We start from the raw sequence: 19,613 nt of genomic DNA, 5'->3' as shown, positions 1-19,613 counted from the left end.
AAGGGACTTGTAGATCAATGACTATCAACGCATTTAAAAGAGCGGTATTTTCAGAAGGTAGAAGGAAAGTTATTTGAGAAGAGGAAAAAAACTAACCGACGATTCGTAACCTTTGAATCGATTTTCTGACTGATGCATGCTAGATCTGGATTGGTTTGGGGTCCCGAGTACCTTAAACATTTGAACTAGGGACCAATGCGTATTAGTGAATCGTTACATCCCCAGGAAACACATATCTCGACCATAAACAGGGTTGGTATAGAACAGGTACAATTGGCCACCAAGGGTTCAGAGACTGAGCAATAGGGAGAGTGAGGAGAGCGACTAACTGCCGCTAGTAGTTACTATTGAACTAGGAGCCTACCGCCTCAGGCGCCTGTATTGATTCTTATAATTGGAGCTTTGTGTCCTTGTGCCTCCCTCACCCAGAATGCTATAAATATATAGTGCATTACCAATACAGTACATTACCCCTCACCGACAAACCTACAGTACATTAACCCTAACCCATAAACCTATAGTACGTTTCCATAAACATACCGTACATTATCCATATGTAACAGATTGCATTCTGTTCTGCCCCGAAACTAGCGATCTTCTGCCCAGCAACACACGCAACTCAAAGCCAACCGTCTTAGCCAAAAGAGCAATCTACATTATCCCTCACCCATAGACCTACAGTAAATTACCCCTCACCCATAAACCTACATTAAAGTCCACAACAGCATCTGCCTGGGTGACTTTGGCGAGCTGCACCCATCCTATCACTGAGTCACTGTGGCCCTCCCTTATAACGTCTAATATCTTAGTCACATTTCATCTATTCAAAGTTCCCTGAGAGGGTGTAGTGAGGGAGTTCAATATGATGGTCAACATGTCTGCTGTGCTATACCATTAGGAAATGGTGAATAAAAGAGTACAATATAAAGAATGTGACACTCCATAGTCTAAGGCTGCATCTCAAATGGCACCCTATTTGGGCTCTGGTCAAAAGTAGTGAACACTGTAGGAAATAGAGTCATAGAGTCACATTTGTAACACCGACTAAATGAGTGTGTTTCCAGAGCGGAAATCTAAAGGAAAGATGGCATGTATGCATGGAGCAGCAAAAGCCCTTATTTTCCTTGTTATCAAAGTCCCATAATTATCTCTTCAAACACTTCCCAGGAAGTGAGGCAATTACATACTGTCTGGGAGTGTCCCAAATGGCACCATATTCCTCATGTAGTGCATTACTTTTGACAGGAGACCTATGGTCATAAGTAGTGCACTACATAGAGAACAAGGTGCCATTTGGGTTGCGTCCCCTGGGCTTATATGGAGAGACGAAGACTGTGACGCCAAACAAGAGTGATGGTGCGTCAGACCTCAGCCAGCAGTGTGCAGGGTTAGACACGCACACACTCACTTGCACTCAAACACACACGCACGCACACTGATTCAATCTGTCTATCTGGAAAAAGTATATTTCAAAACAAAGGCTGGTCACACAGACAATTTACATTTTAGTCATTTAGCAGATGCTCTTATCCAGAGCGACTTACAGTAGTGAATGCATACATTTCAAAAAAAAAATTCTCCGTACTGGTCCCCCGTGGGAATCGAACCTACAACCCTGGCGTTGCAAACACCATGCTCTACCAACTGAGCCACACGGGACCATTTGAAAGAGGACAGAGAAATGAACACTTGACTTCTGCTACTATAACCTCATATCTGCAGTCGCCTTTTTCTCTTCTGATTTGTTCTCTCAATTTCAACCTAGTTAGATGGCTTCCTTCTAGTAGAACCATGTGACTACCACAAATGGAAAACAAGCAAAGACGTTTTTCCTAATCATGTAACATGGTATAAAGGGCAAGATTTCCCCCAGGACCAACTCTGGGGCACAATTCTTTTACATTATTTCCCCCAATGATGTTGGATAAGTGTAGTTATGGCTGCACAATTAATCGAATTCAGATCAAAATTGCGATTATTGACGTGCAACATCCATATCGCAAGAGGCTGCGATTTTCTTCTTTCTTTGACACTCCGTTAATAAAAAAAAAAACTAGACTACGGTACCTCCTCCAATAAGATGTGCTAGACTCTGTTCATTCACTCTCTACAGATGTAGGATCTTAAATGCAGGAAATTAAATATTTGTAGCATAGTTGAGAATTCCACTTTGAAATTTCAGACTTGATTTTCCCTTACGAAAAATGTATCAACCCATTCAAAAATGTCCATTAATTATAATCCACATAATAATTCACATTTCCTTTTGCTGCAGGATTAATTTCCTGCTGTAGCAAACTGGCTCAAATGTAGATCCTACATCTGTACATGCACAGAGGATGCTGACAAATCACAAGCGAACTCTCTCACTCTCTGCATGGCTTGTGCATGCTGGCCAATCACAAGCGTCCCTGCTTAAAGCTCGCAGATAGACTCTGGTGAGGAACGAAAGGGCTTTACCTGTGTGTGTGTGTGTCAGAACAACAATGTTGATTTGGTGCCAAAGAAGGGCGCACCTTCAGTGGTATGGCAGTATTTTGGCTACAGGCAAACCGATGTCAACCAAATTAAATCATTTGAAGAATAACCATCCCCTACTTTACGATGATTGCATGGTGAAAAAAACATCTGAATAGCAAAGCCCCTCAGCCACAAACAGCCGCCTAAACAGGCATTGATTGCAGACACATAGAAATCACATAGCTTTAGAAATGTTCCTATTTACACAGTCAGCAAAGATGACTTCAAGAAGATGATAAACAAGCTGGACAGGAGATACAAGATTCCATCTCGCACATATTTCTCCCAAGTCGCCATCCCAACACTGTATAACAAAATGAAGGGAGAAGTTGAAACATTGAATGTCGCATTGAATGACTGGACCAAACTCCATTGTTTTGGACACAGGCTGCACCTTGCAATCGGTAACCTATGTGTTAATTGTTTTTGTTAAGGCACTTTGTCTTATCATTTCAATTATAATAACGATTGAGTCTACTTATACATAATTACACAATCATAAGCTTCCTATTCCATCTGTAGCCTATGGGTACCTGAATAAACACTTAACTTACGTTAATTAAGAGCTCATAAAGGTAAAATAGAAATAAGGAACTCATTATGTTATTCATTAATTAATAAGTGCTGTGCTTATAGCACACTATTTTGATAATAAAAATGTGTTTTAATACAGTTGAAGTCGGAGGTTTACATACACCTTAGCCAAATACATTTAAACTCAGTTTTTCACAATTCCTGACATTTAATCCTAGTAAAAATTCCCTGTCTTAGGTCAGTTAGGATCACACTTTATTTTAAGAATGTGAAATGTCAGAATAATAGTAGAGAGAATGATTTCAGCTTTTATTTCTTTCATCACATTCCCAGTGGGTCAGAAGTTTACATACACTCAATTAGTATTTGGTAGCATTTCCTTAAACAATTTAAACTTGGGTCAAACGTTTCGGGTAGCCTTCCACAAGCTTCCCACAATAAGTTGGGTGATTTTTGTCCCATTCCTCCTGACAGAGCTGGTGTAACTGAGTCAGGTTTGTAAGGGCTCCTTGCTCGCACACACTTTTTCAGTTCTGCCCACACATTTTCTATGGATTGAGGTCAGGGCTTTGTGATGGCCACTCCAATAACTTTGTTGTCCTCAAGCCATTTTGCCACAACTTTGGAAGAATGCTTGGGGTCATTGTCCATTTGGAAGACACATTTGCGACCAAGCTTTAACCTCTTGGGGCTAGGTGGGACGCTAGCGTGCCACCCGTGGTGCACTCCATCAACAGCAGGTGCATTTCAAGAGCGGCAAATTTGAATCCAAATAAATGTCAAAATTCAAATTTTTCAAAAATACAACTATTTTACACCATTTGAAAGATAAACATCTCCTTAATCTAACCACGTTTTACGATTTCAAAAAGGTTTTACGGCGAAAGCATACATTTAGAGTATGTTAGGACAGTACATTTACAAGAGTTGTGTGTAATGTTTTGTCAAGTCAAAGACAGGGTCACCAAAACCATAAAACCAGCTAAAATGATGCACTAACCTTTTACAATCTCCATCAGATGACACTCCTAGGACATTATGTTAGACAATGCATGCATTTTTAGTTCTATCAAGTTCATATTTATATCCAAAAACAGCGTTTTACTATGGCATTGATGTTGAGGAAATCGTTTCCCTCCAATAACCGGCAGTCAAGTCAGCGTCACAAATTAAATAATTAAAATTAGAAAACATTGGTAAAATATTATATTGTCATTTAAAGAATTATAGATTTACATCTCTTGAACTCAATCAACTTGCCAGATTTAAAAATAACCTTACTGGGAAATCACACTTTGCAATAATCTGAGCACTGCGCCCAGAAAAATATGCGTTGCGATACAGACTAGACGTCATGTTGGGGAGATCTAAAATCGAAAATACTATGTAAATAATCCATTACCTTTGATTCTCTTCATCAGATGTCACTTCCAGGTATCACAGGTCCATAACGAATGTAGTTTTGTTCAAAAAAGCTCATCATTTATGTCCAAAAATCTCCGTCTCGTTAGCACATGATGTAAGCCAGCCGGACTTCTCGTCATGAACGAGGGGAAAAAATATATTTCCGTTCGTTCAAACATGTCAAACGTTGTATAGCATAAATCATTAGGGCCTTTTTTAACCAGAACATGAATAATATTCAAGGTGGACGAATGCATACTCTTTTATAACGTATTGGAACGAGGGTACCCAACATGAACACGCGCGCCAGGTGTCTAATGGGACATCATCGTTCCATGGCTCTTGTTCGGTCAGATCTCCCTCCAGAAGACTCAAAACACTTTGTAAAGGCTGGTGACATCTAGTGGAAGCAATAGGAAGTGCCAAAATATTCCTAAGCCCCTGTGTTTTTCAATGGGATAGGTTTAAAGTCAATACAACACATCAGGTATCCACTTCCTGTCAGAAAATGTCTCAGGGTTTTGCCTGCCAAATGAGTTCTGTTATACTCACAGACACCATTCAAACAGTTTTGGAAACTTTAGAGTGTTTTCTATCCATATATAATAAGTATATGCATATTCTAGTTACTGGGTAGGATTAGTAACCAGATTAAATCGGGTACATTTTTTTTATCCAGACGTGCAAATGCTGCCCCCTAGACCCAACAGGTTAACTTCCTGACTGATGTCTTGAGATTTTGCTTCAATATATCCACATAATATTCCTACCTCATGATGCCATCTATTTTGTGAAGTGCACCAGTCCCTCCTGCAGCAAAGCACCCCCACAACATGATGCTGCCACCCCCGTGCTTCCCGGTTGGGATGGTGTTCTTCGGCTTGCAAGCGTCCCCCGTTTTCCTCCAAACATAACGATGGTCATTATGGCCAAACAGTTCTATTTTTGTTTCATCAGACCAGAGGACATTTCTCCAAAAAGTACAATCTTTGTCCCCATGTGCAGTTGCAAACCGTAGTCTGGATTTTTTATGGCAGTTTGGAGCAGTGGCTTCTTCCTTGCTGAGCGGCCTTTCAGGTTATGTCGATATAGGACTCGTTTTACTGTGGATATAGATACTTTTGTACCTGTTTCCTCCAGCATCTTCACAAGGTCCTTTGCTGTTGTTCTGGGATTGATTTGCACTTTCGCACCAAAGTACGTTCATCTCTAGGAGACAGAACGCGTCTCCTTCCCAAGCGGTATGACGGCTGCGTGGTCCCATGGTGTTTATACTTGCATACTATTGTTTGTACAGATGAACGTGGTACCTTCAGGCGTTTGGAAATTGCTCCCAAGGATTAACCAGACTTGTGTAGGTCTACAATTCTTTTTCTGAGATTTTCCCATGTCAAGCAAAGAGGCATTGAGTTTGAAGGTAGGCCTTGAAATACAGTGGATTTAAAAAGTCTACACACCCCTGTTAAAATGCCAGGTTTTTGTGATGTAAAATAATGAGACAAAGATAAATCATGTCAGAACTTATTCCACCTTTAATGTGACCTATAACGAGAACAATTCAATTGAAAAACAAACTGAAATCTTTGAGGGGGAAAAATAAAAAACTCACAATAACCTGGTTGCATAAGTGTGCACACCCTTAAACTAATACTTTGTTGAAGCACCTTTTGATTTTATTACAGCACTCAGTCTTTTTGGGTAGGAGTCTATTAGCATGGCACATCTTGATGTGGCAATATTTGCCCACTCTTCTTTGCAAAAGTGCTCCAAATTTGTCAGATTGCGAGGACATCTCCTGTGCACAGTCCTCTTCAGATCACCCCAGAGATGTTCAATTGGATTCAGGTCTGGGCTCTGGCTGGGCCATTCTAAAACGTTAATCTTCTTCTGGTGAAGCCATGCTTTCGTGGATTTGGATGTGTGCTTTGGGTCGTTGTCGTGCTGAAAGGTGAACTTCCTCTTTATCTTCAGCTTTCTATGGACGCCTGAAGGTTTTGTGCCAAAATTGCCTGGTATTTGGAACTGTTTAGAATTCCCTCCACCCTGACTAAGGCCCCGGTTCCAGCTGAAGAAAAACAGCCCCAAAGCATGATGCTGCCACCACCATGCTTCACTGTGGGTATGGTGTTCTTTGGGTGATGTGCAGTGTTGTTTTTGCGCCAAACATAACTTTTGGAATTATGGCCAAAAGGTTCAACCTTGGTTTCATCAGACCATAACACATTTTCCCACATGCTTTTGGGGGACTTGATGTTTGTTTTTGCAAACTTCAGCCGGGCTTGGATGTTTTTCATTGTAAGAAAAGGCTTCCGTCTTGCCACCCTACCCCATAGCCCATTCATATGAAGAATACGGGAGATTGTTGTCACATGTAGCACACAGCCAGTACTTGCCAGAAATTCCTGCAGTTCCTTTAATGTTGCTGTAGGCCTCTTGGAAGCCTCCCTGACCAGTTTTGTTCTCGTCTTTTCATACATTTTGGAGGGACGTCCAGTTATTGGTAATGTCTCTGTGGTGCTATATTTTCTCCACTTGATGATGACTGTCTTCACTGTGTTCCATGGTTTATGTAATGCTTTGGAAATTATTTTGTACCCTTCTCCTGACTGATATCATTCAACAATGAGATCCCTCTGATGCTTTGGAAGCTCTCTGCGGACCATGGCTTTTGCTCTGAGATGCAACTAAGAAAATGTCAGGAAAATCCTACTAGAACAGCTGAACTTTATTTGTGATTAATCAGAGTCACTTTAAATGATGGCAGGTGTGTAATGACTTATATTTAACATGAGTTTGAATGTGATTGGTTAATTCTGAACACAGCCACATCCCCAGTTATAAGAGGGTGTGCACACTAATGCAACCAGGTTATTGTAAGGTTTCTATTTTTCATTTTTCCCCCTCGAAGATTTCAGTTTGTTTTTCAATTGAATTGTTCACATTATAGGTCACATTAACAGTAGAAAAAGTTCTGACATGATTTATCTTTGTCTCGTTCTTTTACATCACAAAAACCTGGCATTTTAACAGGGGTGTGTAGACTTTTTATATCCACTGTACATCCACACATACACCTCCAGTTGACTCAAATGATGTCAATTAGCCTATCAGAAGCTTCTAAAGCCATGACATCATTTTCTGGAATTTTCCAAGCTGTTTAAAGGCACAGTCAACTTAGTGTATGTAAACTTTTGACCCACTGGAATTGTGATACAGTGAATTATATGTGAAATAATCTGTCTGTACACAATTGTTGGAAAAATGACTTGTGTCATGCACAAAGTAGATGTCCTAACCGACTTGCCAAAACTATAGTTTGTTAACAAGAAATTTGTGGAGTGGTTGAAAAACGAGTTTTAATGACTCCAACCTAAGTGTATGTAAACCTCCGACTTCTACTGTATGTAGGTGTAATAATCCTATCTATTATCATATGTAGCCTACAACAATGTTGGAAAATATTTGTTTCATTTGTTTTTATATTTAGTTACCACAGTTTGTATGTTTTAAAATCGCAATTCATAATCGCCATTGCAATATCTGGCCCAAAAAAAACACAATTCGATATTTTGTCCAAATCGCACAGCCTTGCGTGTAGCGCTCTTATTTTTTTTCTTCTGCTCTCGTATCTCGTCCCTAGTTTTTGTGTCCCGGCGGGTGGCTGTACTCACCAGAATCAGAGAGGGCTCTGTTGGAACCTCCAGGCAGGCTGTCAATAGAGGCTGTAGGCAGGCTGCTGCTCCCCAGGCCACAGAGACTGTAGGACAGGCTCTCTACGGAGCCCTGCTGGCTACACCGGTCCAGCTCCACACTGCTCTGACTCATCTTACCAGACACCCTGCAGAGAGAGGAACATAGAGACTGACTGACTGTGTGTGTGTGTATGTGTGTGGGGGGGTTGTTTAGTGCCTTATCTCTATAACCAGGAAGTTAAATTAAAAATTACAAAACAGCTTCCCACCATTAAAAACAAATGAACACTCACTGTTATCATGTCTGATGCTTGCACTGCTTGAAAACAATTAACAAAATGTCTCTATTGCACCTCTCAACAATTACAGACGGTGTTCTCTATTCTTCCAACCAGTTAAAAAGAACACAGAATCTTAGTACTCCTGTCTAATTTCAGGAAACTGGTCGAGCGTGTGTTGTTTGTGTGTGTTGTGTTGTATGCTGCTTCCCTGTCAGTTTTGCTTCAGGGAAGGAGACGGTTGTTTACAATCTACTTTTGTCTCTGTGAGCCAAATATCAAGTTTCCCTTTCATCTTATCTAGATATCTCAACCTGTCTGGATGTGAATAAGACAGTAAGGCCACTCCATTTGGTAACTTGCCTCAACTCTTCACAACAACACATAAAACATCAGATAGATTATTCTCACTTTCCTGGCTGACTGAGTGTTTGTTTTTGCTGTGTCTCTTTAGATAAAGAATTTTCTAGCACACAATACTTACAACCAAAACAATGCCAATTCGTGAAAAAGAGACAATACAGACACTGTAGTTTGCCGAATTGACCGTTTAAGTGCTAGGGGACAATAATGCTGTTTTTGAAAATGTTTGCCACTTTCCACCTTCTAGCCCCATTTAATAATTTACCTGTTCTCCAAATCAACCGACAAAAGCTCTACTCTAAAACGATAGATAGAAAATCAATTTTTGGTTTCCCTTGCCATGATTGTGCCTATCTGATTATATCGGAATGAAAAAGAGCTCCATCCTCCTGGGGTAGTTTTTCTGATCATGGGTCGCAATTAGACTGAGTGACAAGCCGGCCACTGCTATTCAGTTACTTCGTTATAGCTGGTTAATGGGATAACAGCGCATAGGACCGGTTCCTTCATCTCAGCTCAGATTGACTGGCTCTATTGCTCTATCCACCGGGCCTTTTAACTACAATCACCTCGTAAATGACCACAACAAAAAGTGTGTGTGTGTGTGTGTGTGTGAGAACCCTTCTCATGATTGAGCAGAGCAGGACCCAGTATCATTTTTCTGTCATAAATATTGCCGTGTTGAAGGGAGGACCAATACGCAGCGGGAATGTGGATACTCATCTTTTAAAAAAAACATGAGCAAAGCATCCACAGGAAAAAACAATAAACAATACTCACGACAAGAACAGTGTGGCAGGCTAAACAAAAGCAGTGCTCACAAACAACTACCCACAACCACAAAGAAAAACATACACCTGTTTACAGGACTCCCAATCAGAGGCAACTAGAAACACCTGCCTCCAATTGAGAGTCCAGCACCCAACCTACACATAGAAAACCTACCTAGAACCTACACACAACACAAACCCTCTGCCACGTCCTGACCAAAACTAATACAATTACTCCCTCTGCTGGTCAGGACGTGACATTTTCACACCAAAGGTTTACAGTGGCTTGCGAAAGTATTCACCCCTCTTGGCATTTTTCCTATTTTGTTGCCTTACAACCTGGAATTCAAATATATTTTTTGGGGGGGGTTTGTATCATTTGATTTACACAACAGGCCTACCACTTTGAAGATGCAAAATATTTTTTATTGTGAAACAAACAAGAAATAAGACAAAAAACGGAAAACTTGAGCGTGCATAACTATTCACCCCCCCAAAGTCAATACTTTGTAGAGACACCTTTTGCAGCAATTACAGCTGCAAGTCTCTTGGGGCATGTCTCTATAAGCTTGGCACATCTAGCCACTTGGATTTTTGCCCATTCTTCAAGGCAAAACTGCTCCAGCTCCTTCAAGTTGGATGGGTTCCGCTGGTGTACAGCAATCTATAAGTCTTACCATAGATTCTCAATTGGATTGAGGTCTGGGCTTTAGATGTTTCCCCTTAAATCACTTGAGTGTTGCTTTTGCAGTATGCTTAGGGTCATTGTCCTGCTGGAAGGTGAACCTCCGTCCCAGTCTCAAATCTCTGGAAGACTGAAACAGGTTTCCCCTCAAGTGTTTCCCTGTATTTAGCTCCATCCATCATTCCTTCAATTCTGACCAGTTTCCCAGTCCCTGCCAATGAAAAACATCCCACTGTGGGGATGGGGTTCTCGGGGTGATGAAAGGTGTTGAGTTTGCGCCAGACATAGGGTTTTTCTTGATGGCCAAAAAGCTCAATTTTAGTCTCATCCCACCAGAGTACCTTCTTCCATAGGTTTGGGGAGTCTCCCACATGCCTTTTGGCGAACACCAAACATGTTTGCTTATTTTTTTCTTTAAGCAATGGCTGTTTTCTGGCCACTCTTCCGTAAAGCCCAGCTCTGTGGAGTGTACGGCTTAAAGTGGTCCTATGGACAGATACTCAAATCTCCGCTGTGGAGCTTTGCAGCTCCTTCAGGGTTATCTTTGGTCTCTTTGTTGCCTCTCTGATTAATGCCCTCCTTGCCTGGTCCGTGAGTTTTGGTGGTGGGCCCTCTCTTGGCATGTTTGTTGTGATGCCATATTCTTAACATTTTTTTATAATGGATTTAATGGTGCTCCGTGGGATGTTCAAAGTTTCTGATATTCTTTTATAACCCAACCCTGATCTGTACTTCTCCACAACATTGTCCCTGACCTGTTTGGAGAGCTCCTTGGTCTTCATGGTGCTGCTTGCTTGGTGGTGCCCCTTGCTTAGTGGTGTTGCAGACTCTGGGGTCTTTCACAACAGGTGTATGTATACTGAGATCATGTGACACTTAGATTGCTGTAACGCCCTGGCCATAGAGAGGGGTTTTTGTTCTTTATTTTGGTTAGGCCAGGGTGTTACATTGGGTGGGCGTTCTATGTTCATTTTTCTATGTTTTTGTTTTTCTTTGTTTTGGGCCGTGTGTGGCTCCCAATCAGGCACAGCTGTAGTTCGTTGTTGCTGATTGGGAGTCACACATAAGTAGCCTGGTTTTCCTTTGGGTTTTTGTGGGTGATTGTATTCTGTTAGTGTGTTTTCCTGACAGGCCTGTTTCTGGTCGTTTTTGTTTCGTTTTTGTAAAGTGTTCTCTTTTTGAATTAAAATTCTAATGATGAACACATCCTCCGCTGCACCTTGGTCTAATTCTGACGACGGCCGTTACAGAATCACCCACCAAAGACAGACCAAGCAGCGGAGGAAGGAGCAGCACAATGAGGGGATGAAGCAGCGTGCTCGGGAGGTCATGGCATCCTGGTCGCTGGAGGTGTTGGAGTCAAGGATTGACTGGACATGGGATCAATTATTTGACCACTGCAACAACCTGCCGAGGGAGAGCGACGGACATGGGAGGCAGCCCCCAAATTTTTTTTGGGGGGGGCACACGGGGAGATTGGCGGAGTCAGGCGGTAGACCTGAGCCAACTCCCCGTGCTTACTGGAGGCAGCACAGTACTGGTCAGGCACCGTGTTATGCGGTTAAGCGCACGGTGTCTCCAGTGCGCGTTCATAGCCCGGTGCGCTATAGGCCAGCCCCCCGCAAGTGCCATGCGAGTGCAGGCATCGAGCCAGGACGGATTGTGCCGGCTCAGCGCGTCTGGTCTCCAGTGCGCCTTTTCAGTCCAGGTTATCCTGCACCGGCTCTGCGCACTGTGTCTCCAGGGCGCTGGGAGGGTCCAGTTTGCCCAATGCCTGCGCTCCGCCCGTGCATGGCCAAAGTGGGCATTCAGCCTGGAGTGTGGGTAAAGAGCCTACGTACCAGAACTCCAGTGCTCCCCCACAGCCCGTTTTATCCTGTGCCTCCTCCTCGGACCAGGCCTCCAGTGGGTCTCCCCATCCTGGTCAGTCCTGTGCCTTCTCCACGGACCAGGCCTCCAGTGGGTCTCCCCATCCTGGTCAGTCCTGTGCCTCCTCCACGGACCAGGCCTCTAGTGGGTCTCCCCAGCCTGGTGAGTCCAGTGCCTGCGCCCAGAGCCAGGCCTCCTTCATGCCTCGCCAGCCTGGTGAGTCCTGGGCCAGAGCCGCCCGCCAGTCCGGAGCCGCCAGAGCCGCCCGCCTGTCCGGAGCCGCCAGAGCCACCCGCCTGTCCGGAGCCGCCCGCCAGCCCGGTGAGTCCTGTGCCAGCGCCCAGGGCCAGGCCTCCTTCATGTCTCCCCAGCTCGGTGAGTCCTGTGCCTGCGCCCAGGGCCAGGCCTCCTTCATGTCTCCCCAGCCTGGTGAATCCTGGGTCAGTGCCGCCGGAGCCGCACGCCAGCCCGGAGCCGCCGGAGCTGCCAGGGTCACCCGCCAACCGGGCGCAGCCAGGGTCGCCCGCCAGCCGGGCGCAACCAGAATCGTCCGCCAGCCGGGCACAGTCAGGGTCGCCCACCAGTCCTCCGGCGCGGCCAGGGCCGCCACCTAAGTGGGCGACGCCGAGGGTGGAGCGGAGGCCACATCCCGCACCTGAGCCGCCGCCGTAAGAAGGCCCACCCGGACCCTCCCCTTCAGAGTCAGGTTTTGCAGCCGGAATCCGCACCTTTGGGGGGGGGGGGGGGTACTGTTACGCCCTGGCCATAGAGAGGGGTTTTTGTTCTTTATTTTGGTTAGGCCAGGGTGTTACATTGGGTGGGCGTTCTATGTTCATTTTTCTATGTTTTTGTATTTCTTTGTTTTGGGCCGTGTGTGGCTCCCAATCAGGCACTGCTGTTGTTCGTTGTTGCTGATTGGGAGTCACACATAAGTAGCCTGGTTTTCCTTTGGGTTTTTGTGGGTGATTGTATTCTGTTAGTGTGTTTTCCTGACAGGACTGTTTCTGGTCGTTTTTGTTTCGTTTTTGTAAAGTGTTCTCTTTTTGAATTAAAATTCTAATGATGAACACATCCTCCTCTGCACCTTGGTCTAATTCTGACGACGGCCATTACAATTGCACACAGGTGGACTTTATTTATCTAATTATGTGACTTCTGAAGGTAATTGGTTGCACCAGATCTTATTTAGGGGCTTCATAGAAAAGGGGGTGAATACATGTGCACGCACCACTTTTCCATTTGAAAAAAATGTAAACAAGTAATTATTTTTATTTCACTTCACCAATTTGGGCAATTTTTTATCAATTTAAATTACAGGTTGTGATGCAACGAAATAGGAAAAACACCAAGGAGGATGAATACTTTTGCAAGGCACTGTATGATGATGAAAGACGGTGGAAATGTTGAGGTGGAGGTAAAAAGTAAAGGACAGAGTGTGGTGTGTGAGAGAGAGTGTGGTGGGGGGGAGAGGGAAGAGTGAGTGAGTGAGAGGTTGAGGTACTCTCTCTAAGTTTCAAACTCTGAGATCATTTGTATCCTAAATATCAGATTTCCCTCATCAGATTTCCCCCCCAGCTACCATAGGAATGGAATAGTTTTAATTAGTGTCCTGAGTAAATGTAAAGACAACCTCCTCGGTGACAGTCAGGGATACATTACAGGGACGGACCTTGAGTGAGATTGAGCCTTTAAGAGAAGACATGCATGGACAGCCTCCCATCATTAGGGTCTCATGACACAGTGCCAATGTCTTATAACTGCACAGGTTATTTGTTCTGAATCGTAGGGACACTTAGGATGGGATCCAAACAAACACAGGTAAATGTCCTGTGCACTGCGATAAACTTTCAAAGGCAATTTCCCAGACATTTCCAGTTATCACATTCCCGGTAACACTGCTATTGTAGGCTCTACCGTAAATCACCTCACCTTCAAAAGTCAATTGCAGTGTACAGGTAATCCATCTGTGTTTGTCTGGATCTCAGTACTTATAACTAATATGTAGAAAGTAAACAACAGTGCTAAGAAGCCTTGTGGATCTGTTGACACTCATGATATCATTACATGCGTGTGGTATTTTTAAAGAAGCATCAGGGTGGAGGGGAGGGCGAGATATATGGGGTTGAGGAGCGGGTGAGTTATAAGCGGTTAAGTTATAAGGGGACTACAGATGGCAGTGTTGAAAGACGAGCCTCACTTGCCTGTGGGTGATGTTGTGGTAGATTATGTTCTACAGTACTGAGTCTCTCTCTCTCTCTCTTCTCTTTCTCCATTTCTCTCAGTCACACAGCCCTCCTTTGAGTTACAAAAGAGAATAGCTACCTAGTAGCGAGGTAACTTTAAAGTAGGCCGCAGCCTCCATCACTTCCCCTGCCTGAACTGTGTGATCTGTGACTACGTTGTCAGATGATGGTTGGATAAAAAGGTTACCAAAACAATAATAATCTCTGAAACCTTGTTTATAATGGCATGGCTTCCATTAGCTCTTCAGGCATATGTCTTTCTGATAAATCACCAGTGTCTAAGGGGTTGAGTAATAGTGTACATTTACGCCTACCTGGTGGCCAACCTGCCTATACTGTGCCCCTCCCCTCTCTCTCTGTCCCTCGCTAGCTGGCAATGAAAGATGTGTGTTTGTATTCTTGGAAGTACGGCAACTAATCAGTCTCCTAAGTAATCTTGACACTCAAAAATGGGAGTTGACACCGGGCATCGACGTCCATTATTTTGAAGTCGGCTCTCCACCACTACATCATCGTCGTTAATAGTTGGGAAAATGGCAGAGGAAGGCAAGCGAGAGCAGCGAAGTCCTGTATGACAATACTTTGAGAAGTTAAATGAGAAGGAAATGCAAACTTTCCAAGGTGGAATTGAGGTGCTGTAATGGTAGTACAGGTGCAATGCTTAATTAAAGCTCAGACCTTTTTTTTGTTTTTAATTTTTGCCTAAAATGACATACATCTAACTGCCTGTAGCTCAGGATCTGAAGCAAGGATATGCATATTCTTGATACTATTTGAAAGGAAACATTTTGAAATTTGCGGAAATGTGATACTAATGTATGATAATATAACACATTCGATCTGGTAAAAGATAATACAAAGAAAAAAAAACGTTTTTTATTTGTATTTGTTTTCATCACCTTTGAAATGCAAGACAAAGGCTAATATATGACTTAGGAATCTAGGCGCAATTTCAATTTTGGCCGTTAGATGGCAGCAGTGTATGTACAAAGCTTTAGACTGAGCCAATGAACCATTGCATTTCTGTTCAATATGTTGTATCAAGACTGCCCAAATGTTTAACCATCTGAAAGGTACGCACCGTGAAACCCAAACTTTTTGCCATTTAAACGTTAAGACATTTTTTTCATTTATCATATCCCTAACTTGAAACTCTAAAACTAGATAGAAAGTATGTATAAATAATAATAGACATATATATTTCAAATAACTGCCCTTTTCCTTGCCCGCAAATTGATTTTGAGGAACAAATCGGTGAAACAAAATCTCTGCGGCCCTTTGTTGAATTTTGAAATCCAGATGTGGCCCTCATGACAAAAAGTTTGCCCACCCCTGATCTAAACTATTATATACTACATCTATACTATTACTATACAGTAACATATCTAAAAATGATTTCTGTTCCAGCCTGGTCATGATGAATATTTCCATTGAAAAATGGAACAAGACAATTCACACAATTGCGTCTCTAAAATTGGAAGTGGAATAGGGAATCGAGGAGGACAGCTCTGGTTGAAATAGATTACTGAGAACACGATTTCTCTTTACAGAGTCAGAGGGTGACCTTGGCAAGTAGCCTATTTAGCGATCGATACAGAGTGTTAGAGGATGATATGAGGACCATTGATGAGAGTCATGTGCTGCTATGAATAGCAATAGAGAAGCCCACTCTTATGATAATTCATCATAACATTATTATAGAGTACATTATATGTACATATAGGGTCCCTGAATGCATTCATGCGGGTCTTTCTCAGAAAATACAATCCAGATCTATAACTGCCTCATTGCTGTTGGTCAATATAGAGAAAACGGAGTGAATGTTATGATATGAAGTCAAGTAACAGCATCATCATTCTGTATGCTACCCTATCACCATGGCTGGTCGTGAAAATAGCATTCCTGTAGCCTTCTTTCAGCAGCAGCACCGCAGCATCCGCAAGCTAGCCTGTTAATTAAACATGGTGTTAGGCTAGCGAGGTTATAAGTACAACATTAACACAGCCTGATGAGGACTACCTGCTGTGAAGAGGCCACGCACATACACCGCACGCACACAACCTGCTGTGATGAGTCATGGACCCCAGGAAGAGTAGCTGTAGCTGCTGTGATTGTAACTGGGAATGGGGATCCAAATAAACGAATAAAACACATAGGCAACACAACAGTCTGTATCAGTTCCAAGAAGAAATTATCCCATCTATAATACAGGACAGCAGCCAGTGACACACTGTGACACATACTTATAGCACTATAGACATAGAATGACTAGATTCTGTTTCAATGGCTGAACCGTTCATTTCCTTTTTAAGCATTTAGCAGACACTTCCTATCTAGAGCGACTCACTTGAAGTAAGTGTGGAAGAGTTCACACAACTCCAGGACCATTCAGTGATTCCCCCAGTAACGTTGGTGTGTTGTAATGCTGTTGCAATGCTGATTTTCTTGCCTTGCAAATGCAGGTGAGTTATTATTTTGAGCAGAATAGTGACCATTGTTTCAGCAACAAGGTCATTTGAAAAGCAGGCCAGTCATAAACCACTGCCTTGCTGCCAGGGATATTAATGTACAGGCACAGGGCCCTCCCTCCCTCCCTCTTTGGGAAGTATATTAATGTACAGGCACAGGCCTTTCCTCCCTCCCTTTCTCTCTCCCTTCTTCCCTCTCTCCTCTCTCTATGGGCAGCAGTCACTGTACCCATAACACGTGCAGAGCAGAACTACAAGCAGCAGCAGCAGCAATGGGACGTGTGGTGTGGTGCAGCAACGCTTGGTTTCACAGTGCTCCGTCTGCCACCGCTGAGAGCTACGCCTTAGAGAGCTTTATGTTTTATGAGTCCTCAAGGTCTCTGTCAGTCATGCTCCCAGGATGGATATAACCCATTTAACGTTCAGATATATCCTACATCCGTCTGTTTGCCAACCGTCTTTTATGGAAGATGCGTTTCACCCCATCACCTCCTATCCAGATGACTGGGGCTGCATGCCAAATGGCACCGTATTCCCTTCATAGTGCACTCATTTTGACGAGAGCCCTAGTCTCTGGTCATAAGTAGTGCATTATAAAGGGAATAGGGTGCCATTTAGGACGCAGCCTGTAACCTCCATCCACATCCCAACCCTGGAGAAATAAACCTGGAAGGCATGACATGGGGAGGTTTATGTAATCAGATAGGAGATGCCAGTATCTATCTGGGCAGCAGGCAATGGTTTCACACACAGGGCTGGTTTCAGCTCTCAGCTCTGACAAGCAGTGCCAACCTATGGGGGACACCTGACAAGAGATCGCCTCTGATCTCTAACGATCTCGATCCCACTGCAATGTTATTGTTTCAGTCCATAAGTTGTATGGTTTTGGTCTGATGAAAAATAACCTTAATTTGCAGTACTTCCAAAAACACAACACAGAATCAGAATTTTACCAAGATTAGAACCATCTTATTCAACATAGGGCAACAAAGAAAGTTCACTAGATCATATCTACAAGACCCTATTGTTTTTGTTCAACAGAGTTTGGCTAAAGGTATGTTTCAGAAAAGTCTCATACAGTACCTCAGACTGAAGGATCAGCAAAGGTCCAGGTAGGATGGCCATCAGACACATTATGATTCCAGGTCCTTACTCTCGTTCAAAAACCACAAGCTATGAAGTAATGCAACACTCCCTCAACAAGAGTCATGTGTGTATTTAAAGTCTCTCTCCACAGAGAAAGCAATGGCACCTTCAAACACCAAATAAAAACACCCGTATCTCATAACCTCCACAAACCACACAAACGCACCACTTCTTCACTGCAGCGTTTCCCCTGTACTCTTTCAAACCCAGCAACTATGCTATCTAGTCTATTCTCTGCCATCCGGAAAGGATAAAGCTAATCTCGGGGTGAGGCGAGGGGGGAGGGGGAGGGTGGAGGATCTTGGCTGGGGGTGGCACCTCATTGCCATGGACAGTTTGGGAGTTGCCCCGGGCAACAATCTGCTCTTCCACTACTTTAGGCAACCCATCCGGGTGTCCTGCCCTGACCTAACTGACACACCCACATCCCATAATACACACACAGGACTGATGGGGGTAAGATGGTAGGCCACACACAACGGCTTGGACCAACTGTCACTAGGGTCGTTCCACCTCAAAAAGCACAATGAAGAGGATTTCAACACCCACCATCATGGCATTGGTTTCTTTACCCTGTAAGCAGTCTATTGACAAGGTATGACAGTAACTCATGCTGTTTTTGTTGGTACCATTGACTTGCATTGGATTTGTGCCACAAATGCTAAAACGTTTTGGATTTGTGCCACAAATGCTAAAACGTTAGCATTTGAAACAGTGGCCTTGTAAACAAAACCAAAGCATGGATTGCTGTCATACCTTGTCCATAGACACTTACAGGGTAAGGAAACTAATGTAATTTTGTAATTTGGGTGAAATGTCCCTTTATCGTTGAGGGGGTGGGGATATTTTGGGGGAAATCACCTAATAGCAGGAACAGCACCATCTAGTGGTCAGAACCTGGTAATATCAGGATGTAGGATGGGACATAAACCTAACAACTTCAATGACCAATTTCTCTGAACAGAGGGAAAAAAAAACATCACCAAATTCACTGAGAATACATTACCTAGGATGAAGATAAATGCTCAGAGCTGCAGCTCCATACTACCAGACACAGAGAACTGATACTCTATACTCGTTGTTGGGATTGGTGTGGCGGGTCCGTGGGTGGCTTTAGACTATTTCTTTGGATTCCTCATGTCTTACTCATGGTTAGTTTGGTCCAAATTGGATGTAAGATACTATATTTACTGAATATTATATGAATCAAAGAAATTAAAATGGCCAATTTGGGTGTAATCAATTAGCTTAATTTCTCAAAGATCAAATTGCAACAAAAATAATGTTTCAGGAATGCTAATATTTGATGTTTCCAACTACAGAAACGATTTCAGAGCAATCTGAGATGGTGGGTATCATGGCTTGCGGAAATCACATGGAATGACCCACTAAGGATGAAAGGACTGCATCAAAAGTATCACCTCACACAAGGGCCTCCCAGTGAGGACGTTTGTTTGGTTCCTCACAGTGATCAATGAACTGAGATGATGATTCCCGTCGTGAGAAGGACAGACTTCTCAACCATCTGGTCCTTTAATGATTCATCACACAAAAATGCTGCCTCATCAGGGTTTGGTTGGTTTGCCTGTTTTCCTCCGTCTCGGCCTTGTGGAAACACCACTGCATCACTGGATGTGTCTC

At 43.3% G+C, this 19,613-nt stretch overlaps 1 protein-coding gene across 2 annotated transcripts in view; it reads right to left on the bottom strand.

The window, feature by feature from the left end:
• Nucleotides 1-19,613, bottom strand: part of LOC106561388 (inactive tyrosine-protein kinase PRAG1) — a 38,964-nt gene that overhangs the window by 8,773 nt on the left and 10,578 nt on the right. For both annotated transcript variants that reach the window (XM_014125317.3, XM_014125307.3), the window contains one exon: nucleotides 8,130-8,296. In XM_014125317.3, coding sequence (XP_013980792.3) covers nucleotides 8,130-8,296 — 167 coding nt within the window. The remainder of the gene's footprint in view (nucleotides 1-8,129; nucleotides 8,297-19,613) is intronic.

This window comes from Salmo salar, chromosome 01 (genome assembly GCF_965601325.2).
Source record: "Salmo salar chromosome 01, fSalSal1, whole genome shotgun sequence".
Taxonomy (NCBI): domain Eukaryota; kingdom Metazoa; phylum Chordata; class Actinopteri; order Salmoniformes; family Salmonidae; genus Salmo; species Salmo salar.
Note: the sequence above shows the minus strand (reverse complement) of the source record. Positions and strands in the feature narration are given on the sequence as shown.